At 40.5% G+C, this 25,870-nt stretch overlaps 2 protein-coding genes across 4 annotated transcripts; both read right to left on the bottom strand.

Annotated features, from left to right (window-relative positions):
• Window positions 1-5,295: 5,295 nt before the first annotated feature.
• On the bottom strand, window positions 5,296-12,461 carry b4galt4 (UDP-Gal:betaGlcNAc beta 1,4- galactosyltransferase, polypeptide 4). 3 transcript variants are annotated; one of them, XM_061703273.1, is made up of 7 exons: window positions 12,195-12,461; window positions 9,922-10,363; window positions 8,807-9,039; window positions 8,524-8,711; window positions 8,253-8,375; window positions 7,487-7,591; window positions 5,296-7,411 (listed from the first exon to the last, which is right to left on the bottom strand). In XM_061703273.1, the coding sequence occupies exons 2-7, from the start codon at window positions 10,181-10,183 to the stop codon at window positions 7,276-7,278; spliced, it is 1,047 nt and encodes a 348-aa protein (XP_061559257.1). In that variant the 5' UTR covers window positions 10,184-10,363; window positions 12,195-12,461; the 3' UTR covers window positions 5,296-7,275. The 3 variants fall into 3 exon arrangements, with proteins under 3 accessions (XP_061559257.1, XP_061559259.1, XP_061559258.1); XM_061703275.1 differs by having other exon boundaries at window positions 12,205-12,461; XM_061703274.1 differs by lacking the exon at window positions 12,195-12,461 and adding an exon at window positions 12,052-12,180.
• Window positions 12,462-19,710: 7,249 nt separating this feature from the next.
• On the bottom strand, window positions 19,711-25,643 carry casr (calcium-sensing receptor). The gene is made up of 6 exons (XM_061702521.1): window positions 25,459-25,643; window positions 24,683-24,989; window positions 22,548-23,387; window positions 21,340-21,570; window positions 20,919-21,042; window positions 19,711-20,846 (listed from the first exon to the last, which is right to left on the bottom strand). Exons 1-6 carry the CDS (start codon window positions 25,641-25,643, stop codon window positions 19,711-19,713), a joined length of 2,823 nt encoding a protein of 940 aa, XP_061558505.1.
• Between the last annotated feature and the right edge of the window lie 227 nt (window positions 25,644-25,870).

The following is a 25,870-nucleotide window of genomic DNA, read 5'->3' as shown; positions in this document are numbered from 1 at the left end:
TTACGGGTCCTTTACTCGTCTATCGCTGATTTGTGTGGCTGCTTGAGCCCCGCAAACAGTACAGCCTTCCTTTAAATATTATCACCATTTGTTTTGGTAAATCAGAGCTATACGTTGATGCACTATAATCAGTCAGTTAATCAATCAATCAGGCACATTGTGTCGAATTCTTTGTTTCCAACTTTGCTGGAACTGTTTGGGGAGGAGAAAAGATGAGGGATAATAAAAGTTATGTCCCTGATGCACCTCGCACGTCATTTATTTATCAATAGTTCCACAAACATCAAATCTACCACTAATATAAAATAAAATGTTAAAACATAGCACACATATAAAACACTACCAACAATCAACGCTATATTTTCTCCCATTTCCACTACCTGTATGTGTACAGTAATTGCTATGTGTCCCTATCAGGAGCAGACTTACAATTAGTCACAATACTGTACTTGTCTCATGGCTCATTTCCATGTCATGTGATCAATATCAGTTAGGACACTTGGGGAAAAAAAAGAAAATCTATAATTTAGCAGTTTTCTTTGCTTTTTTTTTTTTAATGCAGCCTTGGTTTTGTATGGGTCAATGTCTCCCATGCTGAAACAGCCACACTTAGTCCTATTTTCAAAAAGTTTCTGCTGATGTAAAATTTCTACCATTCGTAGTAAAGGCAGCCCTTATTGACAAAGTAAATTGTGGTGGCCCACTGAAATACTGTACACTACTTGCAAAATGGTAAAAATTAAAGTGCACAAAGGTGAAGACATAGAAAGCTTCATAAAAATTGTCTGACTTGGACAATTTATGTGTCACCCTTTAAACTCTGTGGATACAAGTACATAAATGATCCTAACTATTCATTAAATTTGTTACATTCTAGTCTTTGTACAATCGTATAACAGACATGCAATCGTTCTGAACTTCCGACACTTTCACAATCACAAATTCATACATGTTCATTCATGTCCATTTATTTGCTGCTATTGTGTGAATGCAAAATGGGTGCCTCATCCTGGCACTTCAGCTCACAGATCCATCTGGTGTATTGCAACAACATAACGAGACCCTCCAGTGACAGTAACGGTAAAGACAGCTTGAGTAACAAAGACGGACCGTTTGCAAAAGAACCAAAACAATGTATTTGTATTAGTTTTGGTGGAAAAGGCATATTAAAGGACCTATCTAATAATGTGAACGTTAGCGCTTCATAGTTCTGGACTTACAAATAGTGTCTGCAGAACCCCCCCCCCCCCCCCCCCCAAAAAAAAAAAATAGTCTAAAATTACTCAGTAGTAATTTTAGACTTGTTTTCTGAATAAAGATTTGATTTTGGCCCGCCCATATTTTGGACACATCAGCCTGTCACCGCCTGAGACGTCAAGTGCAGAAGGCAAGGACATTTCCTCATTGAACCACTACAGTTTCTGTGGTGTAATTTTTCCCTATATTGAGAGTCTGGATGTGTTTTTTTTTTTTTTTAAATCAGACAATAACATGATATTGGCAGTGAAACGTTTTAATAAGGTTTTTTTTTTTTCAATCGTTAAAAAGCCTCATTTGAGGAAAGAAAACAGCCACGTCATCCCACATGAGGTCAGTTTCCGCATACAGTATAATAAACAGGTTTCGTCAGAAATGCCTCTAGACATTTGAAAAGAGTTACGATGGATGACAGTCACAGCGAACACCCGCCATCACGGCAGCGTGTTCATACTATTTTATCAGTCTTTAAAGCTTGATAAAATAGTTTGGACAATTATGTTAAATAGGCGTTTGATTTGATTTTGTCCACTGACCGTGGACTTTGATGGCCAGGGGTTACTGTCATAACGGCGGACATCTGACGAGGATCTCCCAGCCAAACGCTGAATAGAGATTGATGTCCCAAAACTGCGATCAATCGTCACCAACATTTATGTGAACAAATATGCCCACTTCGCTCATGCTCTGAAAATATCCGAACAATCGGCACGATATTTTTTATTTCATCGACGTTGACGCATTTTCCTCTCCGTAGTTCACTAGAGAAAAAGAAACATGCTTTATATCAGTTAAATCCATAATATTTGGGTTGTCGTTCTGATATTTTCAGAGGTGGAAGGGAGCATGAGTAGAGATGTCCAGATAAATTGTGTTGATGATAGTTATCTGAAATTAAGCCACATTGTGCTTTTTTACGCTGAGAGTAAGCGTTTCAGACTGTCCCTGCGGCAGCTACCGTGCCATTTTAATAAATGAAACCTTAATATATTAGATTTTTCAGCATAATAAATTAGCAATTTAACATAATTTTGGGGTGCTATATTTGTTGCGTTCATGTCAGAGTGCAATATATAAAACATGACTAAATACTGTCACTTTATAGTACAGTACATTCCCTTTTCCACACCGGATATGCAGTGAATTTGATCTCCACTTCTGCCACTGACGTCACACCAAGATATGGGGGCGTGTTGATTTTAGTGATGAAAAAGGGGTGTTCCAAAGGCAATTAGATATTTATCTATTGCTCCAGTTGCTCCAAAATGGATTGATATTATTGGAAATGACTCGGTTTTATTTTCTTGAGCATAAAACACATGAAATCAACTTGTTAGTGAAATATGGACCATTTCGACCTTATACCTCCTTTAAGCAAAAGGAGAAAAATCCTATTGCTGTATATCCAAAAATGTAACCCGCTTCTTCAGAAAACATGTTGTAAATTATGGAACTTCATTTGGGACACATAAAGGGAAAGGCAGTTTGGCATTAAAAGTTTGAAAAATATTAATTTAGAATATTTTTTTTTCCTGAGAATCATTTACCGTTTGAATAACTGCTAATATTTCAAATAATCATATCAGTAAAATGTATAAATTAAAAAAATAATCTTTCCCATTACTGATCAAATTAAATGAAAATGACCCTAATACTGCCTCGTTTTACCAATAATATGAAATGTGTTCAACAACCACAACTTTAGTGTTAGGAAAACTGCATACACTGTATTAACTTTAAGTGGATTCAAGTAGCAATGGTGATGTAAACATGTTTATTTTCTAAGCCCCTCTCATGTAACCGAAATACCGTATTAGAAAAATGTCTCATTATGTTTAAGCACCAATCTACAACACTTCTCACACGTACAATTTTAAAAGTATTTTTTTGGATAATTCTACCCAATAATTACTTTGAAAAAACAGACATTTTGCTAGAGCTCTTAAATCTCTCTACAGCTTGCTCGATCTCATTACACACAAGGCATACATTGGACATGGCCTCAACACTGCTTGTTTTATAAAGTGTGCTTGTGAGTGTGTCACATGTGCGCTTGATGACCAGGCCTGGCCTCTGGAAGACAAAGCTTCTTTCTGCAACATAGGAAGAGGACATGACATCATTCTGTCCATACAAAGCCTCAGGCATCCCGCTCTCTCTTTGCCCTGTTAAGACAAAAAAAATAGCCAAGGGGTCACTGTAAGCAAATAAGAAGCAGTCTTCATTATAGAGGTCACAGCATATTTTTTTGCTGTAATATTTTGCTTCTGATACACATGAAGGAATGGAAACGATGTGCAACTTGGACCTCCTATTGTTGTTGTGTTGATGTGAAGATAGTCTATAACACATGGTCAACTCTGACACCTCACGTCAAGTTAAATTTGTTTCTGTGTGTCAGTGATTCTTTGCTCATCTCTCCAGTGTGTATGCCCGCAACCACCCCACTAACTGCTTTGAGGGGATCCTAGTGTCAATCATCATACCCTGGATTATCCAGAAAGTTAAGAGACCAACACCAGGAAAGACTGATGAATTGCTTTTCCTCTGGTTCCTCTATGCTGGTAAAATTCTGTCACAAAAACAAAGTCTGCAGTGGATACTTCATTAGGCACATTTCAAACTTTTTTTCCATTCATCCATCCATTTTCTGAAGCACTTATCCTCACCAGGGTCGCGGGCATGCTGGAGCCTATCCCAAGCCATCTTTGGGCGGGGTACACCCTGAACTGGTTGCCAGCCAATCGCAGGGCACATATAAACAAATTCGCACTCACATTCACACCTACGGGCAATTTCGAGTCCTCAATTAACCTACCATGCATGTTTTTTTGGGACATGGGAGGAAACCTGACTACCCAGAGAAAACCCACGCAAGCACGGGGAGAACATGCAAACTCCACACAGGCGAGGCCGGCTTTGAACCCGGGTCTTCAGAATTGTGAGGCTGATGTGCTAACCAGTCGTACACCGTGCCGCCAACTTTTGTTTTGTTTTGTTTTAATAACAACCCGAATTTCTGCCTTTTATTTCTTAATAAAAACCCAAATTTCTGCCTTAAAGATGTTTGATTTGCTAAGAGGGCTATACAGTATTTTGCTGCTCTCATGTCGCTGAGGTAACTAAATTAACATTTTGTAACTAATGTTGTGACTGGTTGTGTGTATCAGTAGCTTCACTACAAAGACACAGGCATTAATTTTAAACTATTTGATGGAGCTAAACCGAAAAGCGAAGCTCTCAATTTATCGGTCGATCTACGTTCCTACTCTCACCAATGGTCACGAGCTGTGGTTCGTGACCAAAAGAACAAGATCCCGGATACAAGCGGCCGAAATGAGTTTCTCCTTTATAGGGTGAGAAGCTCGGTCATCTAGGAGGAGCTCAGAGTAGAGCCGCTGCTCCTCCACATTGAGAAGAGCCAGATGAGGTGGCTGGGGCATCTGATTCGGACGCCTCCATGGTGCGGTGTTCCGGACACATCCCACCGGAAGGAGACCCCGGGGTCGACTCAGGACACGCCGGAGAGACCACGTCTCTCGGCTGGCCTGTGAACGCCTCGGGATCCCCCCGGAAGAGCTGGATGAAGTGGCTGGGGAGAGGGAAGTCTGGGCGTCCCTGCTAAAGCTACTGCCCCCGCGACTCGACCTCAGATAAGCGGTAGAGAATGGTTGGATGGATGGATGATGCCACCTTCCCTTCCTGTATTCTCCACCAAATGCCATTCAGTTTAAAAGTAAGAAAAGGCCTTACATTGGGACAGATGGATATGTTGGTCTCTGCAAACAACTAAAATCGTAAAATACCGGTATTTTATTATCACATGCACATAAATTATGCCAGCAACAAACACATGCACAAGATAAAAATTATTCTGATGAATATGCACTACTGGAGTTCCCCCACACGAATAAGTATCCCTAGGGGCCTTATTCGACTGGCATTTGTAACGGCACTCACTTATATTAACCTAATGTTTGTAAAATGCAGAAGCAGGTAAATTTACTAAGTATTTGAGTCAGGTTTGTAGACTGACTATACAGTATTGTACTGAAAATGTTGCCTAAATTACAGTAATGGCAACCTTGTTACTTCTGCCTCCCAGTGGCCAGATCCATGCATTGCAATCAGTGAGTAGATCGTTTCAAGCTAAAAAGCTGTCTATTTGTTTTATTAGTTCAAATACCCGTGACTTGTGGCTGAATTTACCATCAAAGACACCAGCACAATAGATCATGTGACAACATGACAATAATAATTCAACATTTCCCCCACTATGAAATGTATCAGTCATGTCTTTTCCCAAACTTAATGCCACTTATATTTATATATTTTTTTTAAATCCACTTATGACATTCTCAAATAATGAAATCCGTTGTATAATGAATCTAAAAAGGACAGTTTCAAAGTGAAACATCTGTAGCAACATTGGTCTTTCAGGATTAGCAAAGTGTCTGAGATCATCTGAAAGTGTCATTGAAGTACTTTGCAATCAACCTTTAAATGGAAGAAACATTTGATGGTCACACAGACACAAAACAACCAAGTTGTAATACACAAGAAGCCACACATCCCTTTCAAGATATAATGAAATTGATACGTGCGTCTCAAGTCCCATTACTAGCCAGCAGGCAGTTTACTACTTATATAATAAGAGGCTATTCTCATTGGTCACATTTCGACAGTTAAGGTAATAATGATCCACCACCAATCACATGTTCCTGCAAAACAACAACAACAATATAAGGCCCATTTGAAAATAAAACGTAATACAAAAAAATCCAATATTTTCAGGCTGATGAATTTGGTAGGACAAAAGAAACCTCTAAGAAAAGGCAGCCAATAAATATCATTGACTATTTTAATAATTAAAAAAAAAAAGTAATAACCAAGATTATCTTAATTTGAGGACAGCTAGAGATTCATTGCATCACCTAAATCCTACAAGGACAGTCTTTTTGCACATTTTGGAAATTGTCAGTTGCAAATAATGTGCTCAACCGTGTCAATTGTATATATACATACATTAATATAATTCATCTGAAGATCACTTTTTATTATATACTCCAAGAACACCTGTATTGCAAAACATGTTTCTGGAATAACAAGTCGAGAATAATAGTCTGTATGATATACTGTAAATACATAATAGCATAGGGGCACATTGTGTAGTGTTGAAACAGACTCTTGAAGCTGTGTATAAAGTATTTCTATTTAAGATATATATTATATTTAATCTTAAAAAAAACCCAAAACAAAACAGCAGTACTTTTGAGACTACTTTTACTGAACATGTTCTATGTTCTATTCGGTCTTGCAATAATATCAAGGCTTTGTCTTTTGGCCAGCAAGTATTTCAAAACATGCCATACTGTACCAGTGTTCACTTCTTGCGACTTCACTTTTTGAGTCCAAACATTAATTTGAGTTCAAACATTAATTTGAGTACAGCCAGACATTTGTTCATGGATATGTTGAGCATTGTGTACGTTAAAAGTACAACATGTAGATGAAATGTCAAAAAGTGCAATCTAGGTTTGGAAGGGGGGAAGGGGAGGGGGGGGAAAAAAAAAAAAAAAAAAAAGTGATGCTTCACATTCAGTACTTAAACAAAACTCACACAGTCCTGAATCCAGCATGGCTACAAAGTAGACGTACTGTAACAATTGAGATAAATAAAAGGAATGCATAAACAACATTTGGGCAATCCTTGACTGCACAAATAGGGCCCTTGGACAAGTGTTGTTGGACAAATGTAGAGCTGAACAATAACGCTCAAGACTTGCATCACATAAGACAACATTTGTTGATCAGTTTCCTTGCCACAGAGAAATCACTGAGATCATGAAGTGAAATTATTGCATATTTAACCACATTTGAGCGTTCACGTCTGCTTCTTCATATGTGTACTGCACTTGCCTGCGTTATACTGTATGATGTCTAACTCACAATAGCAGGTATTACTTTTTTCACCCCTCTCTAAAATGCCATAACAGTGAGCAGAGCTTATTTGAAGTGTCAGCTCTTCGGCTTCCCAATGTCTACGGTGACATTGACATAGAGCGGCAGCCTCTCCACTGACAGCGTCTGATATTTGCAGCTGTTCAACCCATCCTTTTTCCAAACTAGTGCGGTTCGTCTTAACAGTTTCATCCTGGGTAGGCGGAAAAAAGAATAATTAGGCAAAATAGAGATTGTTGTCAGAACACGACAATGACAAATTACCGACCTGTCCTCGTTGACTTCATTGCCGTGGTCCCGTTTGTGAAACACCATTGTGTAGCGTGCAATGTCAGCAGGTGGTCGCACAATCTTCATTTTCTGCAGCTCCACCCTAAGTGTACAAGTGCAAGGCATTAAGACCCTTCTTCATCGAGCAGTATAGTCGAATACAACACACATTTTTATGTGTGTTTCGACCACCAAAACCTGTGACGGGTACCAAAATGTTCTGTATTGTCTCACTTTTTGCCAGTGTCAATTTTGACAGCAAATTTTGACTTAGATTTAGTCAGTCTTTTGACGAAAATGTAGTTTAGTTTTAGTCATAATTTGGTCATCTAAATTGTTTTAGTCTTGTTTTAGTTGATGAAAACTGCAGTAGATTTAGTCCACTCAAATAAAAAGTGTGTTAAAAGGTAATATGTAAACGTCACTTCCCTTTCTGAAGGTTATTACGTTCACCTAGATCAGTGGTTTTCAAAGTGTGGTATAAGTACCACCACTGATTGATATTCTTTGTTTACAGTGTCACATACAGAATATTTTCAAATTCATTGTTGGGGCTACCTTCTGTCATACTAGTGTGATGTCATCGACATAGATGAGGCAGCTATGGCCATCTGAATTACACATCCAAAGGCCAGTTCGGGATTTTAATTATGCACCAAGCCACACTGAACTACCCTGCTTGTTATAAACAAGTCATGTTAAAAAAAGGATGTGAAGCAGTTTATATCGTAAAATGGGTTTTCTGGGCCTGTTTCTTCTTTCACCTGATGCGAAGGTCATCATCTTCTCCACCCCAACCCCAGTAGGTGTTTGCAAATCCATTCACTTTACGGAACTGCTCTCTGCTCATTGCCGTGACTCCTCCGAAGTAGCCTTTGTAATGCAGCCTGACGGAGGAAACAGATTCATTTTAGACCCTGAGTACCCTAGGATTATCTGAACATTCACAATAATTTTGTACTATCAGACAAGAGTGGGCCGTTTTACACAATTCACACATGGTGTACAGGAAATGAGTCTTTGCCAGGAACTTACTTGTATCCGGTGGCATTCCGGCCAACCACCAGGTGTTTGGGTTGCGAATCACAAATGTAGAGATTGTGATCATTTTCAGGAACCAGGTCCACATCATGGAAAATGAAACAGTCCCAACTGTACTCTTTAAGTGCCTCTAAGTAACCCACGTTCAGTAATTTGGCACGGTTAAAAGTGGCATCACCGGCCTTTTAAAAACAGAAGTGATAGTGAAATTAGAATACAATACAAAGATAATCGTACGCCAGCAATTGATAAAAGTCAGCGTTGATAAGTACAGTACCTGCTGTACAACATAAACAGCATAGTGGAGTTGCTGCCTCTGTAAGAAGGGGTGCAGGTGGTGCAGCAGGTAGAGGAGATGTCGCTCTCGGTTGCGATGGGGAATGAGGATGGCCACGCTCTGTCTGGCTGTGCAGGAGGAAGGCTGATACTGGCCTTCAGTCACCCGCTTGTTCTCGCCCTCCACCTCTTTCAGTTTCAGGGAGGGCTCAAAGTTCAGCTTCACTGCACCTTCTGTGGAATTCGAATTTATTCATGAAGATTCATATTATGCCTCAGCGGACCTTATGAAAGCTCGGTTTGTGCGTTTTGCGACACTTATTCCAAAAGAAGGACCAGCCATAACAATATCAAACAAGGAGAGTTAAGAGAATAACAAGAATATACTTGTACACGCCTGTACATCACTTATCAAAGTTAGTAAGGTATTTCATTGTTTAATCACTAACATTACATGAGTGATTAGGTTCTTTTTTACACTTCAGAATGTTAAGATAGTTAATTAAAATGATTAATTCATGATAAAACAGATCAATTTAAATTGTTACAGATGGGAAAATGTTGTTTTGATAGAAGTTGACTGGTGTCCTGGAATGGTTTCTGTTCAACCTTTTGAGGTTCTACATGTTACGTTTAAATTGAACTACACTTAGCAGTCCTTGTTTTTTTTAATTTTTTTAAATATTTATTTTGTCATTTGTCAAGGCAGCTGACAATACAGCAGTTCTACTTTTTACGAGTATGACTTATTGATGATCCTACATGATATTTATATAAGCCAACACCCAGGGGCGTTGCCAGGGATTTAGGGCCCTGTGGAAAGAAATTCACTTTGGGACCCTATACGTTAGGTATATGCACAATATAATCAGATCCAACACCGTAGCAGATCTATATCAAGAATTCTGCATTTACAAAGATAATAAATTGCAGGTTTGATTGACACTGCCAGGAAGATATTAATTTCACAATATTACTATTGTGGTCGTAAGAAAGGTAACCAAAACCTCTCATCAGAATTAGCGTATAGTTTGCAACCAGTGTTGGTTTTAAGCAAATAAAACACCATACAGGTATATTGTCCACCTGTTAAATGAAACGTGGGCGTTCACTCACGTAGCAGCGGCGACTTCTTAGGACATTCTTCTATTGCCGTTGAGGTAATTACACGAACGGCTGCTGACGTCCCCAAGTTTGTCATGACCTGCGTGCCCTCTACTTTAATGAGAGGTTGCGTTGCTGCTGAGGGGAGCAGTGTTGATTTTACGCTGCCACCTGAGAACATGGAAAACCATGCCAGCACAGACAGGGAGAGAAGCAGCAGGAAAATGTACTTCACCCTGCGCAACATCTTGGAAGCAGATGAACAAATGCCCATGGCTGTGTGATGGTGGTCTCGCTCTTCTAGTTTAAAACATGTCCTCCGTGGCCAGAGCAGTCAGCCCATGACAAAGAAGCATGTTGCTGCTTTACAGTTTCCACCATGTGGTTCACTATTGGGTTTAACATCTGCGGTTGTAGCCTCAAATGAAGTATCTGGGGTATGAAAAGATATCACCTGTGAGAGAGAGAGCGAGAGACCATATGTTAGTTCACAGAGCAAACAAGTTTGTGAGGAGCAAAAAAAAAAAAAAAAAAAATCTATTAAAAAAAACTCCACAAATTTGCTACAAAAAAATATTGCAAAGCATTCCCTCCTGCTATATTTTGTTTTAAATTATATACTATTACATATACTTTAGCGAGTAACGACCCTGCAGTTGTCACATGAATTGGTGTTGTCAATCCCAGCCTGTGTGGAATTTGCATGTTCTCCCCGTGCCTGCGTGGGTTTTCACAGGGCACTCCGGTTTCCTCCCACATCCCAGAAACATGCATGGTAGGTTCATTGAAGACTCTAAATTGCCCATAGGTGTGAATATGAGTTTGAATGGTTGTTTGTTTGTATGTGCCCTGCGATTGACTGACAACCAGTCCAGGGTGTACCCCGCCTCCTGCCCGATGATAGCTGGGATAGGCTTCAGCACGCCTGCGACCCTTGTGAGGAGAAGCGGCTCAGAAAATGGATGGTTGGATGTTTGCCAGTCAATCACAGCCTAGCACACAGTGACATTTGACAAACAATCATTCACACTCACGTTCCCACAATTCTATAGTAAAACTATCATGAGTGTATTTGGAATGTGAGTGGAAGCCAGAGTACCTGCAGAAAATCTAACCAAGCATGGGCACAAAAAGAAAACTCCAGAGCCAAGATTCGAACCCAGAAGCTCAGGACTGCGAGGCAGATGTGCCAACTACTATTTCACCGTGCTTTACATATAAAAGCATAAGATGAAATTTGCTTTTGTTAAAAAAAAAAAAATCCAAGCAAAACATCAAAGTCAGGAACGTGTTCGGCACATGAAATGACGTACTAAAGACATTGTTGCAGTCCAAAAACTGGTCATCAAACATTCCCTATACAATAGAAAACATTCTACATTTATCAAAGTAGTTTCAGAATCAGAATCATCTTTATTTGCCAAGTATGTCCAAAAAACAAACAAGGCATTTGTCTCCAGTAGTTGGAGCCACTCTAGTCCGACAACAGTCAGTCAATTGACAGGGAACATTTGTGAAACACAAAGACATTGAGAAAAACAGTCCCTGAGCAATAAAGGGTTGTTAGTTATCTGGTAATGCCGGTACAATGTTTTTTTGGGGACAATTGTGCAAAAAATGCAGAGTACTCTAGCACTTAGAGCAGTTTGAATGACTAATATAGCAATAGTCCTGTGCAATGACTATTGTGCAAAGGGCGCCGAGACTTCAAGGAGTGTATGCAGTTTAAAGCGACTCGTAGCGCGATAATCTGTGACAATGTTGATTGTGCAAATGTTGCAGATACTCCTCAGTCAGTGTGCAAGTGGGGCATATGCTACTCTGGCATGTGTGGCCAGTATTGGTAAACAACAGATATGCAAATAGTGCAGCGTGGCGAGACTACTACAGTGAGTGCACGAGTATGTATAATTAGCATTACCTTCATCTATCACTTAGTTTTACAATTTCATCCAAAATATCTAATTCAATGATGTGGACAGCGATACAAGGGACATTCAGTTGTTAATTGAATAAACACATTGATAACATGAAGCTCCTCTTTAATATAATCACAGTCTCGTTAATCTTTGTAGAAACAAATGTATATGTATCTATATGTAAATATAGATACATATATATTGTATTCTCTGAACTACTTACTTCAAACGGCCTAGCAATACTTGTTTTTCCTGAAAGTCAACATCTTTTCGGGACAAGTCGAAGTAGCATAGGCTAGCTCCACGCAGCATCCCAACATAGCACGACATTTGTCATCACGCCAAGAAGAAAAGCGACACACGTACAATTGTCCACCTTTTACAAAGTCGACACGTCCTCCTCCACCCGGATGCTCCCCATGTTTGCACACAAACCGCACGTCGTTACCTCCGTTACGAGTTGTTTTCCCTCAGTAGCTTCTCCCTATCCTTATAGTTAGCTGAAGAATGCGCAATTAGCTTCAATAGTGGTCAGTCTGGACAGCCCGGGGAACATTAAAAGCGTCGCTTTGTTTCAGTCAAAGCAACCTGGCCTGTGTTATGCTTCACGAGAGTTTTTGTTGCCACACACACTGGAACAAGGCTGTAAAGTCAACGCAAATACATGCACTGGATCCTGCATTCTGGGTTTTCATAATAAAAGTGCAGTATTTGAAAATTGACGCGTTCACTTTCCTCTGTTTTATTTCACTATGCCGGTAGTTCGCAAACGTTCTACACGAAGTAGTGGCTAAAAAAAAATAGTCAGCTCTCCAATTACCACTATGTCGCCCAACGTTAAAATACAGTAGTAGTGTAGCAGGCCCAAGTATTCATCATAAACAAGACAAAGGCTGTATTCTTAAAAAGTATACTTTCTTATTACTGTAATCCACTGTAACATTACGCAGTTTCAACGGTGACACTAAGCTTGAATATGGGGGGGCTGTATTTGATTTAATTAAAATGTATTACAAATAAAAGTTGAAAAAAACAGTTCTTAAAGATTAGATGCGAATGTATTCATCTTAAAAGTTAAATACAGGCGGCACCGTGGCCGACTGGTTAGAGCGTCAGCCTCACAGTTCTGAGGACCCGGGTTCAATCCCCGGCCCCGCCTGTGTGGAGTTTGCATGTTCTCCCCGTGCCTGCGTGGGTTTTCTCCGGGCACTCCGGTTTCCTCCCACATCCCAAAAACATGCATTAATTGGAGACTCTAAATTGCCCGTAGGTGTGAATGTGAGTACGGATAGTTGTTTGTTTGTATGTGCCCTGCGATTGGCTGGCAACCAGTTCAGGGTGTACCTCGCCTCCTGCCCGATGACAGCTGGGATAGGCTCCAGCACGCCCGCGACCCGAGTGAGGAGAAGCGACTCAGAAAATGGATGGATGGAAGTTAAATACAACTGAACTGTAATTAGGCAGTGATTCTCTCACATACCACTAGAGGCACTCGGCGTACCACTCGTGGTAATCATACTCCACTTTTGAGAATCATTGCAATACAATAAAATACACTACTTTCTTTTTCCTCTGCAGACAGTACGGACAAGGGGAATAGGGGTGCAAACCACAGCAGGACAATAGTTACACAGTCTAGATATTTGACGACATGTAACGTTACAAAGTCAAATCGCGTTCTTCTGTGTGGAGGGGGGCACCCGGTGAGGACATGCGACAACTTACCAATAGGACTAAATGAGAGAGGACAGTAAAGGGCAGGGTAGGATGGGATGTGGGAAATTATCAACCATCACGCCCATTCTGTGGGGGACGCCACCCACTCCGCAGGAGCCAGGGCGACCCGGACCGGAACACCCCCCCCCCCCCCACCTCCCATTCCATGACTTAGCCGTTATAGGGAGTATTGTTGATTTTGTCCAATTGATAGCATATTCTGATAATTGCGAGAATGTCTTAGAAAGGACAGCACTGTTTTAAATAAATTCCAGTCCACATTTTCGCACGATGGCAAGTATTGCTGTTGCAAGTCTCCAGCGAGAAACTCGGTAAATGTCGTCGGTGGCCTGTTGTTTTAAATATTACTGCATAAAGGATTATGCTAACAAATATCTAATTTCTTTCCATAAAGGTTGGTCAAAAGTAACCTATGCTAAAGGTGGATTGAAGTTTGCATTGAGGCACCTTTCCGACACATTTTGGGAATTTGAGCAACCAGTCCTCCGTGTACTTCTGAGTTATTTCGCTTGGATTGGAAAAGAAAGGAAAGTTCCAAAGGAAAAAAATATATAATTTGAAGATGCTCATGGAGTGTCATCAGCAGGTTGCAAGAGAGAGACTCGAAGAAAGGCATAAAAGTGGTTTTGAGTTACTGTAGTAGCTACTGTGCTAGCTTTAATATTTAATTTAATTTATATTATATACAACTTGCTTTGTAGATTCTTTGTCACATTTTCTACAAATATTGCCACAATCTGTGCATACATCATTATAAACTACTTTAAAAAATATTATTCTTCTAATCATACCATACAGGATATTGCTGTACTACCGATGTATTATTTTCCAAATAAAAGTCTATCCATTCTTTTGAATACTTGCTATGTACAAGTATTATTTATTAAATAAAAGTCCTGAAGAACTGATTGACCCAGAATGTTATGAGAAGTCATTTTTATCAATATCATGTAATGGCCAAAAGTGGACCATTTTATCAGCTAATCAATTAGTTAAACACTCCTAATACAATCAGTTGTAAGGTCTGAGACAAATTGAAATGCCTTTCAGTCTCATTTCTCACTGAAGATCAAATGTTAACATCACGCTGGTCTCGGCTGGACATACATTTGTTGTTTGGAGGGTCTTTAGTTGTCCAGCTGCTTCTCAGCCTCTTTTAGGTCAACCTTGATCCTGACAATCTCAGCATGCCATCCCTTTTGCCCAAGGGACTCCACAAAAGCATTTTACCCTCCTCAAAAAAAATAATTTTTTTTTCGCTCAGCTGTTATGGTATATTTTGAATGAAAGCTTTCATTGAAACTTCATGATTTAATATTATTTTGTATACAAACTATACTTAACTTTTTTAAAAATTATAATTTATTTTTAACTAATGGTCTGATCGCGGCACGGTGACCGACTGGTTAGAGCGTCAGACTTACAGTTCTGAGGACCGGGGTTCAATCCCCGGCCCCGCCTGTGTGGAGTTTGCATGTTCTCCCTGTGCCTGTGTGGGTTTTCTCCGGGCACTCCGGTTTCCTCCCACATCCCAAAAACATGCATGAATTGGAGACTCTAAATTGCCCATAGGTGTGAATGTGAGTGTGAATGGCTGTTTGTTTGTATGTGCCCTGCGATTGGCTGGCAACCAGTTCAGGATGTACCCCGCGTTCTGCCCAATGACAGCTGGGATAGGCTCCAGCATGCCCGCGACCCTAGTGAGGAGAAGCGGCTCAGAAAATGGATGGATGGATGGTCTGATCATGATTGTGCTTTGTGATGATGACTTCCTGTCTTTGAAGCTGCTGGTAACTAATTAAATTAATACAGTGGAATAAATAAGGTGACAAAGTTGCAAGCTTTGGTTTATTGTTTTGTTTTAGGGTTTATTTTACTGTAGTAAAAAAGCCAGGACAAAAAAAAAATGCTTCATGGGTCCTTCACAAAGGAAATGAGCCGACTCCGTTTTCTTGACAATTGCCTGAGTGGTTTCAAACAAATAGTGCCATCCCTGAAGGTGTTCCTCCCTGACGCTACTTCTACCTCCTAAGCATCAAGGCTGTCTATAGTGAGGTCAGTTGTCTGAATAGCATTTCCATGTGAGACACATCTGCACTGTTTGCTCTTGTCACACACTTGTGATAAGCAAGCACTGGAAGTTCTCTAATACACTTTCAACAAATTCTCTTCGGACTTTCATTGCATGTTTACATTTAAAATGTGAAGATTTGGCCGGCACAGTGGACGACTGGTTAGCACATCTGCCTCACAGTTCTGAGGACTCGGGTTCAAATCCAGCCTCACCTGTGCGGAGTTAGCGAGTTCTCCCCGTGCCTGTGTGGGGTTTCTCCGGGTACTCTGGTTTCCTCCCACATCCCCAAAACATGAATGGTTGGTTAATTGAATACTCTAAATTGCCCGTAGGTGTGTATGTGAGTATGAATGGTTGTTTGTTTATATGTGCCCTGCGATTGGCTGGCGACCAGTTCAGGGTGTAGCCCCCCTCACGCCCGAAGATAGCTGGGATAGGCTCCAGCACGCCCGTGACCCTAGTGATAATAAGCGGTACGGAAAATGGATGGATGTGAAGATTTTTATTGCAGCGTTGTTTTCTTTAGGTACTTGTAATTTGGAATCTCATTTAAATTTAAACCAGTGTGGGTCAAGATATAGTTAAAGAAAAACAGCCTAAATCTCAGCTTTGTATGTGACAAACCAAATATTTATCAGTCTGAGTGTGACAGACAAGCAATATTTTAACTTTTCTTGTAACCCTTTTTTTATTATTTTATTTTTTAAATTAATTAATTAATTTATTTATTTTACTTTACAGTTGGGATTTAATCCTATTCGGTAATGTTCTGATGTGGGTTGTGTTTGATATTTTTGGAATATACCACACTTTATCTTTGGCTGAATTTTTTTTTATATTATATATATATTTTTTTAATTTGTGGCCCATGAATTGTTAAGGCCTTGTCAGTCACACCACACATAGCACAGTGCAGTGCACCACCGACCAACCCATTCATTGCTTCTATGATGCCTCAGAACAACAATGCAGCACTGCACCACGCAGGCTGTGCACAAGGTTGGCGGCGTGAAAAAAACGTGTTGTATGTGTTTTGGTTGAGTCAGCGTGGATAGGGGCACTTGCCACAATGTCAACAATACACAAATAGGGACTGGGTCACCTAGAGTTCACTGCATTTTTTGAGCAGTTAGCATATTGTTGAGACTGTGCCATGTCTAGGAGTCTGGATTGCACGAAAAAAATGGAGATGTTCACTGGTAAAAGAAAAGTGGACATGGAAAAAGAATGTACTGAAGATAATGCATTTATTCTCGCTCCAATGTGCTTAATATGCTAGAAGACCATAGTTGTGATGAATATTTCCCATTTGAAACAGCACGATGAAACAAAGCACAATAATTTTGAAGACACATTCCCTAAAAATTCTAATGTAAGAACAACAAAAATGAGTGCACTGAAATCATCATATCAAGCTGCAAACAGTATTCTTGTTACATGAATGACACAACAACAAAAAGCAACAGCTCAGAGTGGCGTGGATTTTTGGTAAGCAGAAGAAGCCATTCTGAGATGCAGAAATAATAAAAGAATGAACTTTTTTTTCAATTATTATTTTCGGATGTGTGTTAGTGTTTGGAATTCCTGAGATAGGCGACTCAATTCTCAGCGCGAATGCAAGAAAAAAAAGGACCTTTGACTGATTGAAAAGATTCTTTGTGGCCTTTTAAGATTTGTCTTTGAGTAAGCCCTGATCAAGAGTAAACTATTGAACTACAAATGTAGGAGACTCGATTTGTCTTTGTTTGGAATGATTAGAATAATTTTGGACAGGAAACCAACAACTTTTTGTAGGGATTTAAAAAGCTATTTCCCCTAACAATTTCTGCCATTTCCTGCTAAAAGACAGACATTCACTTTAACTTGAACTCAAAGTTTAGCCATAGTATGAATCATTTTGAGGTTAACTTTAGGAACAAACCACCGTTATATCCCAGCCATTTGGATTAGTGCCAAATCTTTTCTCTATAAGATTCGTACATAATTGTCTGAGAAATTGATGACAATTTCCAAAATACTAGAAAAAAATGAAACAAAATTCCTGGATATGCATCACAATATAAAGACTTCTTCCTTGGTCAATGCCTTGTGCCTCTCCAAAGTTTAATAGAAATCAGTTTAATTGTTGATGAAGAAACCTTCCAATAAACAAAAAAGTCTAGATCAGTGATTCTTACCCACTGTGTGCTGTGGGAAATCAATTTCACTTGATTGGTCCAAAAACAATATACCGTATTTTCACGATCATAAGACGCACTTAAAAGTCTTACATTTTTTTCCAAAATGGATGGGGCGCCTTATGTGTGCACCGAGTTCCAAAATCTGTAAATGTTGTTGTGTGACTTCGATGAGCGCTCCGCTTGACTGACTGGGAGCATTTCCTGCCGACACGCTGCTTTTATAGAGGAAAGACGAACGTGACTGAGGACAGCATGCGGACGTTAAAGGGGGAAGCGTGCGCGTGATAGAGGACGCTAAAGACACGCCCCCAGTAAGTATAGAGCGCCGGTATGTGCATTGTGCAAAACAACATCAGTTTGGCTAAGGACCCCCGAAAATGGCACCTACGAAGAGACACGCTTACTAAGCATAGTTTAAACTGCAAGCTATCAGTTACGTGGAGGAACATGGGAATCAAGCAGCCACAACAGAATTCAAGATCAATGAATCTATGGTTCGCAAGTGGAGGAAACAGGAAAACGAGCTTCACCAGGTGAAGAAGATGAAGCTGAGCTTCCACGGAAACAAGGCGAGTTGGTCCGATTTGGAAGACCAACTCGAACAATGGATTAATGATCAAAGAACAGCCGAGAGAAGCGTCTATAAAGTCACCATTCGACTGAGTGCAATTACTGGGAGCTTGCCATCATTCCGGGAGGCGTGACGAAGGAACTCCAACCGCTGGACATAGATGTAAACAGGGCGTTCAAAGTGAAGTTGCGAGCGGCGTGGGAGCGATGGATGACAGATGGCGAACACAGCTTTACTAAGACTAGGAGGCGGCGCCGGGCGAGTTATGCCACAATTTGCGAATGGATTGTGGATGGTTGGGCTGACGTGTCTGCTTACACTGTTGTTCGAGCTTTCATAAAAGCCGGCAAAATTTCTGAGGAGCCGCACGGCAACGAGACTGACTCCTGACGAATACGAGAGGGAACCTGCCGTGTTTGATGGAGAACTTGCCCAGCTGTTCATTTCGGATACAGAAGATGAGGACTTTGATGGATTTGTGGATGAGGATTGATCAAAACCTAACATGAGTACATTGTTAAATACAACCAAACTCAGTTTTGCTCCCGCTGCCTTTTTAAAAACATACACAAGCATGCATGCTAGCGTATGTTTTTGCGTGCATGCATGCTACCAAATGTTTTAAGATAGCGTATGTTTTACCATGCCTGCGCCCAATAATACGGTGCGCCTTATGTATTTGTTAAATACAGAAATAGACCCCGTAACTGAGACTGCGCCTTTTAATACGGTGCATCTTATGGTCGTGAAAATACGGTACCACAAATGATGTTTCCTTGTTCTATCTATTTTATGCCAGCGACGTATAGTGACAGGCAGAAGAATTAAATGCTCTTCCACTAGATGTCAGAGGTACAATTAACCTGTGTATCCACCTGTAGATGTACCTTCATACAACAGAATAATAGCTTTGTGCTCCACTGAACAGACCCATATTTCACAGAAAGTAAATTTGTGAGTAAATTCAGAGGAAATCTTATTATTTCTGTATTTATACCTGTAAACTCCTTTTTGTGACAATTTTGTTTGGTGGTGTGCTGTGTGATTTTCTGTAAAATATGTGCCTTAGCTAAATGTTGGGAAACACTGGAATATGTCATGTTCATAACATGATGAATTGATCCTTGGAAGATTGTATAACAGACCACCTAAAACACAAAACACACGTGACCAAAATACAAATGTTTTTGAAATAATGTTTTAATACAAAATATGCATTAAGCACACAATGACAACTATTAGACAGGCTGATATTTTTTTCAGTTTTCGTTCCTTTTTAAAGTCCCCAAAAAGAAAAAGGTATAACTAAAAGGTAAGCAATCACATCAAAGAACTCCTTCTCGACTCCTCAAAGCTTAAAGACAACATGACTGTCCCGCTGCCAAAGCTCACTCTTGGCTTGTTCCTTCCAGAGGGTGTCTCGCCACCGTCACCGTTCGTCTTGAGGCTGATGGAGGACGACGGGGAGGAGGTGGATGATCCTCCGATACTCCCTGACTTTTTTCTGGACACCGTGCCCTGTTTCAGCGTGGCTTTGGCGGCCACTTTGAAGGCGTGGGCTGCTGTGCTGCACCTGACTTCCTCTATTGTGTTCCTGGAGGATTTAAAGAGGATGATGTAGACCTTGTTGAAAAAAATACACGCCAGCAGCCCAAAGCTGGACGCCAGAATTGCAATGACCTCGACTGCTGAAACAAACTTGCCATAAGTACTAAAGTAAGCGGGGATGAAGGAGATCCAAACTATGAAGAATATGAGCATGCTAAAAGTAATGAACTTGGCTTCGGTGAAGTTTTCTGGAAGTTTGCGGGATTTGAATGCAAAGAAGAAAGAGACTGCCGCCAGGAGAGATGTGTAGCCAATGAGAAATGCAAGAGCCATCTCAGAGCCCTCATTGCAGGTGATGAAGATAATCTCGTCGATGTCATGGTTCATATAGCTGGAAGGGGGAGCATTATAAAGCCACACAACGCATATCGTAATTTGGACAAATGTGAAGAGAAACACCAGAAGAAACTGTAGGTTTAATCCCCACCATTTACGTTGGAAACTGGTTGGAATCTTGGCCTCAAAGACCAAAAGAACTCTGTTGGTTTTGACAAGGATGCAAGAGATGCAAAGAACAAAACTGACACCGAAAGCTGGTTGACGCAGACGGCACATCCAATCGTGCGGCTGTCCAATGAAGATAAGTGAGCTGGAGAAACAACAGATAAGCGAGAAGAGTAGCAAATAAGACAACTCTCGGTTTGTGGCCTTCACTATGGGGGTGTTCCGGAATTTGACAAACACTCCCATGACAAAAGCTGTCATGACGACACCCAGCACTGCACATATGGCCAAAGCAATCCCAAATGGTTCAGTCCAGGACAGAAACTCAATTTCCTTTAAAAAGCACGAGGTGTGGTTCCCACTGGACCAGGAGTTATTGGGACATTTGGTGCAAATACTGGCATCTGTGTGCAAAATAAGATGAACATTAGAATAATTTTTCAAGAGTGCAACATAAACATCTGCTCTCAGCGTACCTTTGTGGTTACTGAACTCCCCATCTGAGCACTCAGTGCATTCAAAGCAACAAGTGGGCATACTGTCTATGATGCCCTTCCTGGTGCCAGCTTCACAGTCCTCACTGCAATTGGAGAATGGCACCTAACAGATTGGAAACAGGCAAACGTTGTATAAGAGAGTGAGCAGAATTCCTATAAATGAAAGGTTCCATCCAGACATGTATCCACCCACACATCCATTTCCTATACAGTACTGTTGATCCCGTTTATGGTCATGGCCAGTGTGAAATAGGCTATTGTGTGTCACACTGTTTACTATCACGCTAATCTTCCTACATACCCCTGTGTAAAAAGACAAACCAGGTCTGGAATTTCTGTTCCAGACTGAACCGAACCAATTTAGAACTACCCCTGACAAAACATTGTGATTGTTATGTACCTCAAAACTGTACCCATTCCAGAGAATCTTTGTCTTGTCAATTACCAGCTTGGCTCCTCTCTTTGAATGAATATTATAGTATCCAATCTCCTCAAACACCACAGAACCATCTTCAGCAGATCTGTGCCAGTTGATTATTGTGTAGTTTGCTGCCAAGTCAAAGTTCTCATCAAAATGCATCTTTTCTCCCACACTGTTGGTATATTTCAGATGTCTGAGCTGTTTTAGTACCTGTGTAGCACAAAGCAAACATTTGGGTTGTCATTAAAGGTCCGCTACCATCAATTTTATTATTTTATTTTTACAATCTTTCATATCCTTTTTTGGGTTTGCAGGATAATTTGGGTTGGAAATGCCCAGAATGTCCTTTTTCAAGCTATTGTAGTTGTTCTTTTTCCCCTGGTATTTGAGATGGACAGATTTGTCATCACTATGCAACATGTAAAAGAGATTTGCTCCGATTGGATTGCTCATTTTCCTCAATTTAAAAATGGCTTGGCTCAGATTGGTCCATATGGTGCCTGCTAGTGTCTCGAAGCTTGTGGTGCCCAAGCAATAATAACAATGTCGCGTCCTTCGATATCTTCCCATCATTGTGACGCACAATTAACCAAGTGTTGGATCGTTGCCCCATTAATAGGAACAGGGGCTAAAATTAAGAGGGGGGATTATTTCGAGACTATGCTCGTAATCTGCTCTCATTCATTTGAATTGAACCTGCTGCAATGATCATCGCTGGCGACAATAAATGCAAGTTTTGCTATTTCATCCACTGTGAAATCATAAATTATGAATATAGTTAAGTATTGTTGTAAACACACAATATATTTATACTTAATAGAATGTATTTATATGGCTTGACAGCATCTGAGACTCACTCGCTTAAAACCTGGAAATGCTGTGTTGCCGTTCAGCTGAGCTGAGTGGGTGGGTACCAACCACAAAGGGGGCAGGTACTTGAATATTCATTGACAAAACTACGTCGCACTGTCGGTAATTTTAAATCCACTTGTTTTGCAAGCCTAACGCTGTTGATTGCCTTTTGAATTCGATGGACAAACTGCATAGATGTCAAACTTAGATCATGTAACAGATTCATTTCGACCTATGTTATGCATAAAATTGTAGAAAGTAGAAACATTTATTCTGATGGAAGGGGACCTTCAAACATATTTTGTAGCTAAGTTTACTGTAGTTCAACATTTTACCTGCCATGCTTCCATTTTCTTTATATCTGCACAGGAATTGTTTGCAAATAGTCCATGTCCAGGTGTACAGGTGAGGATGTTCTGTAAGGCCTGTGCAATGGAATAAACTGCAACATACACGTTGTAGGAGATACGAAGGTGGGTGTAGTCCAGGTAAGGTGTCTCCACACTGGTGATGTCTTCCTCACCAGTACACAAAGGCCTAAAACCTGTGCTTCCGTTGTCACTTTCTTGAAGTCTTGGACTGTCTTTGAGATAACAGTTGAAAGTTTCCTCCCAAAACTCCCTGACAAATTCATTATGACTATCTTTGTTTGGTTGGACTTGTTGCAGAAAGTCTTTAAACTGTGGTATATGTCCCGCTTTCAGGGCAAAACCAACAGTGCCTGCCACCACATCAAGATACTCGGGTTTAGCAATGAGGGATGAGCTTGCCCAAGCTTCACTGGCGATCCAAATGCGATCTGTGATGTTTCTCCTGACCATCTCTTTGATTAGAGGTTCCATATCTGGACCACTGGCGAACACCACGATGACTTTGGCGCTGGAGTTTTCAATCCTGTCGGCCAGTGCTTGGATTTCGTGGTCCTCCATGTATTGAGAGATGAGTTCATTGAGGTGAATGCAGATGTCTCTCTCCTCCATCTCTTTCTCGAACTTTTCTATACCGGGTCGTCCATAGTCATCATCTGAGGCCACAGCGATGACCCAGTTCCACTGGAAGTACTCAATTACATCGGCCATAGCCGTAGCCTGGTACTCATCAGAAGGAATGGTTCTCATGAAGGATTTGTATTGGTTCTTGTTACTTAAGAGGCGACTGGACGAGGCGTAGCTGATCTGAAACACATTATGATAAATGGATGGCTTGATAGATTTAGATCATGTTGTTTATCATCATCATCATCATCATCATTAACAACATCATTACCTGTCTTCACAATTAGAAGAAATCACATTGCCTTTAAGTACAGGTGTCAAATTGAAGGCCCATGTGTCAGCGCCTCATAACATTGTGTGTCCCACTTAAATAAGTAAATGAAATGTCTATTTTGTTTTTTTGCTAAATGGTTTCATTATTGTAATTTTAACATTAAAAAAAATTAGTTGCAATTTGCTTTACTTTTAACAGATTATTTTCACCAAATCCCTTCTTAACATAAAACAAACAGTGAATAGTTGTACACTTAAATATATGCCTGGCACTATTCTCCATGAAATCTGATTTTAAATTCAATTTGTTGTTAACGAGGGGTGTCAAACTTATTTTTGTCAATACAATAAGCTTACAATGTGCCCCGCCATTGTAGTTAATGTTTTCCTCAGAGGGCAATTATGACTGACCATATAAACGGTTAATTGCTTCATTTTATTGCATATACACAACAAATTGATGGATAACCAATTTTGAAATCAGAAGTCAAGGGTAATAGATTGTTCACTTACTGTAATATAAGGGATTGGTAACAACAAATGCTGGCCTGTTTAACATTATTTATTACATTACATTACAATTTGAAAGTTTGGTACAGATGTCAAGAATCATGGAAGTTGATAAACATGATTTACTGACGGACATAAACATAAAATTATGTAGCCGGCCGGATCTGGCCCATGAACCTTGAGTTTGACACTGAATATAATGACAATCAAATGCAGGGTCAATTCTGTATTTGTAATAATATGACTAAGTGATAATGCATTCTATACATGGTTTTGACAGTCATAATGTCTGCTAAGATGTGGTTCAGTTTGACACCCTATCCTGATCCTGGAAAGATCCATCCATCCATCCATCCATTTTCTTTACCGCTTATCCTCACTAGGGTCACGGGCTACTGGAGCCTATCCCAGCTATCTTCGGGCGGTAGGCGGGGTACATTTTAAACTGGTCGCCAGCCAATTGTAGGGCACATAGAAACAAACAACCATTCGCACACGCATTCACTCCTACGGGCAATTTAGAGTCTTCAATCAACCTACCACGCATGTTTTTGGGATGTGGGAAGAAAACCAGAGTACCCAGAGAAAACCCACCCAGGCACGGGGAGAACATGCACCGTGCCGGCCCTGGAAAGCTCTACATTTCCAAATATGATTCTATGCCTGATAAAAGTTTACAGTACAAAACACACCTGTGAAATATAAAACAGTCCCAATAAGTTTGCCACTGCTGTGGAGACAGCAGATCCAGCAGCTCCTACGACTGCAATAGTCGATGGGATGTGGTCAGTGCAGTTGCAAAACTCATCCAGATTCAAGGAGTCTATCTTATTTTGGGCCACAAAACTGAGAGTGGCTTCCAGTGCCTTTGACACAGTATTGCATGTGTCAAAGATCCTGTAACCTAATGTGATGTTGGGCAGGAGAGTGCTGCTGTTGTTGATCTCATCAATTGCAAAAATCATAGCTTGCAGCCAACGGAAACCACGGAAATTAAACCTATGGGACACAACATAACATGGATTAGCCTGTTTAAAAAACATGTACACGTACAGCAGGGCATACTCATCAGACACTTGGTTATGTATATTCCAAAAGTAATGAGATCCAGTACAAGAGCTGTAATGAGAATTCTGTTTTTACAAAGATGACAATGCTCTGTGGGCAGCACAGTGATGTGCTGGTTAGCACATCAGGAGATCCGCATTTGAATCTCCACTGGAATGTCTGTTTACAGTTTAGGTATCCCCGTGCTTGTGTCTCCGTGCGTCTTTATGTGCCGTGTGATTGACAGCCGACCAGTCCAGGGTGTACCTCTCCTCAGAAATTAGCATATTGACACGTATTATCTGAAAACTCAGTATTGCTATCTTTGTAAAGACAGAGTTCTGGTACAGCTTTCTTACTTAATAACTCAGATTGTTTAGGTGTACTTAATGTTGTGGCCTGTTAAATGCAGATCGGTCACCTGACACATTGTGTGGACTCAGGCCGTGCTGCCAAGTCTTGATCTTTGGATGCGACCCCAAAGTGAATGGGGAAGAGCCCTCCAAGCAAAATATCGCCAGTCATCTGTGCTCGTTGATGGGGCCCATAGGTGGACATGACGCTAGTGCATCCAAGGAGGTACAGATAATACAGAACAAATCGCATCTTTTCTGCTGGGAGGATTTTCTTTTTTTCAGCGAAGACACTGTAGTTTTAGCTCTGATCATCAAACTGACCGCTGCGCTGCCATAAGATGTTCATGTTCACAAAGGGGAGAGTATCTAAGTGTAGAAAGAAAGAAGTGTTGAGCTGAGAGAGAAGTCACACTCCAATGAACCCCCTTCCTGCAGCCTCATGCTGTGGCCAGTGAACCCAGTCATCATGGAGAACAG

This window comes from Phycodurus eques, chromosome 17 (assembly GCF_024500275.1).
Source record: "Phycodurus eques isolate BA_2022a chromosome 17, UOR_Pequ_1.1, whole genome shotgun sequence".
Taxonomy (NCBI): domain Eukaryota; kingdom Metazoa; phylum Chordata; class Actinopteri; order Syngnathiformes; family Syngnathidae; genus Phycodurus; species Phycodurus eques.
The sequence above is the reverse complement of the archived record's forward strand: the minus strand, read 5'-3'. Positions and strand labels throughout refer to the sequence as shown.